Raw genomic sequence first — 4,037 nt, 5'->3', positions numbered from 1 at the left:
AGATTTTTTTATTATCCGATTTAGGTAGGGAGATTTTTGAATTTACATATAGAGATTAGACTCAAATACTCTGGTACAGTAGGTGTGCATGTGTTTATATATTTATTTAATTTTTTCTTTCTATCCCTTTTCTAATTATATTTTTTTAATATAATATTAATTTAATATATTTTAGTTGTATGATAATAATTAGATGGAATGAAAAAAATTATTAATATAAAAAATATCTAAGATACGAGGATAAATAAAATATATATATATATATATATGTAAAATATTTGACTCAAACAAACGGAAGTGCTCCGTGACTGATGGCGTCTTCGTCTTCCACAGTCGCCAAAATTCCGGAAGGAACGATCAAACAATACGAATGAGAAAATCAATCTATAAACACACCCAAATCCGATCACTTCCACAGCCAGCGTCGCGATCAAAATCCAAGTTCCAATCGAAAGATCAACAAATGAAAAACAAATAAATAAATAAATAAAAAGAAAGAAAAACTCTGATCATTTAGGCAGCTCAAACACAGGAGCAGCAGCAGCAGCATCTTCTTCAATCACACTCTTCCACTGCAGCATCTTCCTAGCCTTCTTGCTCGCCGGCGCCAAGTCCTCCAGCTCCGGGCTAGAGCTGGCAAAGCTCCCGCTCCCCTCCGCCTCCGCTCCTCTGCTCCTCTGCCTCCTCTTCAACCTCAGCGAAGAAGAAGAAGAAGGCGGCGGCTTAGACTTCCTCGGCGCGGGCGGGCAGGAGAGAGGCTCCGGAATTCTACGGCTCGGCGACGTCGGCGTGCGGTAGCCATCGCCGCCGTCCTCATCGGCGTAGCAACGGTCCACTTCTCGATCCAGCTGGTCTGGTTCTGCCACCTTCTCTGTCCCTACACTGCCTCCCTCCTCGTTTTTACTCTCTCCACAGGGAACAGAAGGAGAAGCGATCGAAAGCTTGGAGCTTGCGCCATGTCTTCTGAGATCCATGTTATTCCTTGCTTCCTTCTGATCTGCAGACTGTGCTATCTGCAATTGCCAACGTGATCTTAAACATTTTGGAGGCTTTTGGAATGGAGGACCCCCACAAGCCCTGATTACCGCAGAGCTCGGTAAATAGTTAATAGAAAGAAAGAAACATAAAAATAAAAATCATGAACAAAAGGAAGAGGAGAGAAGAAGCAGAACAGAATAGAACTTAAAGTGGCATGCGTTTGAGAGAGAGAGAGAGAAGAGCATTGGATTCTTTGTGAGGGCAGTTCATTAGTATCCTGTCGAATCTTTGGCTTTGTTTTCTGTTGTTATTTGTGGCACCATTCAAAGTATCCAATACGCATTGCCATGGAGGAGCCTTGGTTTGAGCCAATAGGTTTGGTGGGTGTGCATTGAACACTCCATTTGTCTCTCCAAGATTTCATCTCGGAGAAATCCTTTTCCTATCAGCATTTTACGGACTGGGTAAGTAAAATTTGATATTATTTAAATCACGTAATCAATTTTTATAATATCTAAATCACATATTATATTTTCGAAATACCCTTCTTTCTCTATAAGTTCATTCGAGTTTCGTTAAAAATTGATGGGTAACACTAGAAAACTCCAAATCATTTCAAATTAAAACAAATGTAATTTTGAAAGCCTTCTTATTATATTTATCCAATCGGATCAAAATTTACAACATAAATTGATAACAGTAAATTATTAAGCTTGTAAATACTTGATAAAATTTATCATAAATTCATTATAAAGCCTAAGTTAGTGATACTAATTAACAACACTATCAATTTGTTCCTAAAACTTTTCCTAATTTGAAAAATAACACACTTTTAAATTTTCAAATGGTGTTAAGTCATTCAAAATTCTAAATCATTTTAAACAAAAATTAATGTATTTTTGAAAACCATCATGAAATATCTATGCCCTCAAGTTTAAATTTGATAGCATATGATCATATCCGAGAGTCGAGACAATGGATACTGGGGACGTAGCACTCCTGATGACCAGTGGTGGACTCCTCGTCAATGAAGCCTGTAACCACAGTAACGTCAGTGCCGAGCCGGGGAGGGATTCCCCGGCGATGACCCTCCGACGCTCAAGTCAAACACCGACAATGTAGAAGAAACGAGGAAACAAAATGGCAGAGTAACTGTGGCTACAGTAGAGATTATGCATACATCCGTCAAATCTTGGGAGTCTTTATATAGGACTCTCTGGGAGCGCGTGCACGCTCCCCGATGCATACCCTGAAGAGACGTGTCAAAAAAGTATCTATAACATCATACCTTAACGACCCGAGCATATCTTTGACAAGACAGCGAAAGCTTCCATCGTACGATCTTCTACCTGACCATGCCACCAAGCATGCCGTCTGTCGACGGCACAGATTCCCAGAAAGATATCCTCTGATCCTCCTTTTGTCTGTTACAAGCTGAGCGGAAGAGCCGCTCGGCCAACTATCGACCGTCCGGGCGATCTTGTCTCGGGCCGAGCGGAATGGCCGCTCGGCAAGCATCCGCTGTCCAAGCTCCGCTGCTATATAGAACGGAGAAGCTGTGTCTGAATGTAATCTGCTCGGTCGTCACTGTTTTGCCGGTCTGAGTCCGAGCGGACTAGCCGCTCGGTGCATACCTTGTCTGTCTGAGCGCCGAAAACTTGGTACTTGGTCAAGTTGTGCTAACGTCTGCTTCATGTAGGCTCGACAGTTCTTCCTCTCGATCGGAAAAGGAGGTTGTCCGATCGGACAATAATACTGGGACGTTGACTAGCTTGACTTTGACCTCCACCATGTCATTGACCACCCTACTGACCGAAACCCCTCCTTATCACCGGATGAGCTTAAATTGAAAACAATGAATTCTTAAACTAGTAGAGTAAAAATTTAAAGATGTGCTCTTAATTTAATTCACCGTTCTTATTTTATGTTATCCAATTTAAATCGAGGCATAAATACATTAAAAGAGTTTATATATTGATTTTGATTTAGAGTAATTCGGAGTTCTCAAGATTCACCGATAATTTTAAATAAAACTGACTGATATATCTATCCAGAAAGAGAAAGGGTATTGATAAATTAGTTAGGACTTGATGTTTTGCTAGCATTTGTTTGATGAAGCATTGAAAGATGAAGTCTGAGCAAAAGTGAAGGATTTGATCTTACTGATCAGACCATGATCTGCCACAGAGAGTTGCTGCAACTTTAGAAGGCAAAAGAAGTGAGAGAGAGAGAGAGAACAAGCTGCTCGGAGCATGAATATCCATACCTTGGCAGCATCATTAAAGGCGGCAGCTCATGCCTTACCCTCCATTCCCTCATCATTATGCTCCCATCTCAAGCCATCAATATGCATCATCTCTATCTCTCTGGCAACTGCAAGGAGGAGGAGGAGGAGGAGGAGGAGGAGGCAGGAGAGGAATTCACTTTGCTCTTCTAATGGCTTCCTTCAACCTGCCCCACTGCTTTTGCTCCCTGCATATATTTGTATTTGGTTAAGGTACAAGATCTGCTTTTGAAAGGTACTATCACAAATGGGGAGTGATATTAAACAGCAAAGTCTAGTTAAGGTGGCCACCGACTTATTGTCTTATGCGAACTTGGATAAGATCCTCCATGCCCAAGGACTAAATTCCTCCATTTTTAATATTGATGCAAAATTATAAATAAAAATATTAAATTCAAACGACTAACTTATGTAGTCACTTTGAATATCACAGATATGGAGAAAACGTACGTGTTCTAGAAGACTGGGATGCTGAGATAGTCAAGTTGAGCGGGCATTCGAGATGAATTGAGGTGATCGGAAGACAGACAACCGAGTCTAAGAGTTAGGAGGGCTCAAGAATCTCTCTTCGACATGAGATCTTATTATATAAGATTTTAGAGTTGAAATTCGACACGTCTGAGTATACCCTTTTTTATGCTTTGGCCACTTATATTAATAGCTAATAGTCATCCGTGATTTATCTTTTTCGTGTTGACCTAGACAAGGTTGGCGGAGACACTGAGGCAAGCGAATCGCCTTTTCCCATATAGGAGGGCTCAAGAATTCCCCGGGG

At 40.9% G+C, this 4,037-nt stretch overlaps 1 protein-coding gene across 1 annotated transcript; it reads right to left on the bottom strand.

Moving 5' to 3' along the window:
- Window positions 1–386: 386 nt before the first annotated feature.
- LOC122020994 lies at window positions 387–3,431 on the bottom strand. The gene is made up of 2 exons (XM_042579064.1): window positions 3,245–3,431; window positions 387–1,013 (listed from the first exon to the last, which is right to left on the bottom strand). Exon 2 carries the CDS (start codon window positions 972–974, stop codon window positions 510–512), a length of 465 nt encoding a protein of 154 aa, XP_042434998.1. The 5' UTR covers window positions 975–1,013; window positions 3,245–3,431; the 3' UTR covers window positions 387–509.
- Window positions 3,432–4,037: the final 606 nt, after the last annotated feature.

Source organism: Zingiber officinale, chromosome 9A (genome assembly GCF_018446385.1).
Source record: "Zingiber officinale cultivar Zhangliang chromosome 9A, Zo_v1.1, whole genome shotgun sequence".
NCBI classification, from domain to species: Eukaryota; Viridiplantae; Streptophyta; class Magnoliopsida; order Zingiberales; family Zingiberaceae; genus Zingiber; species Zingiber officinale.
This window is presented reverse-complemented; position numbering and strand designations above follow the sequence as displayed.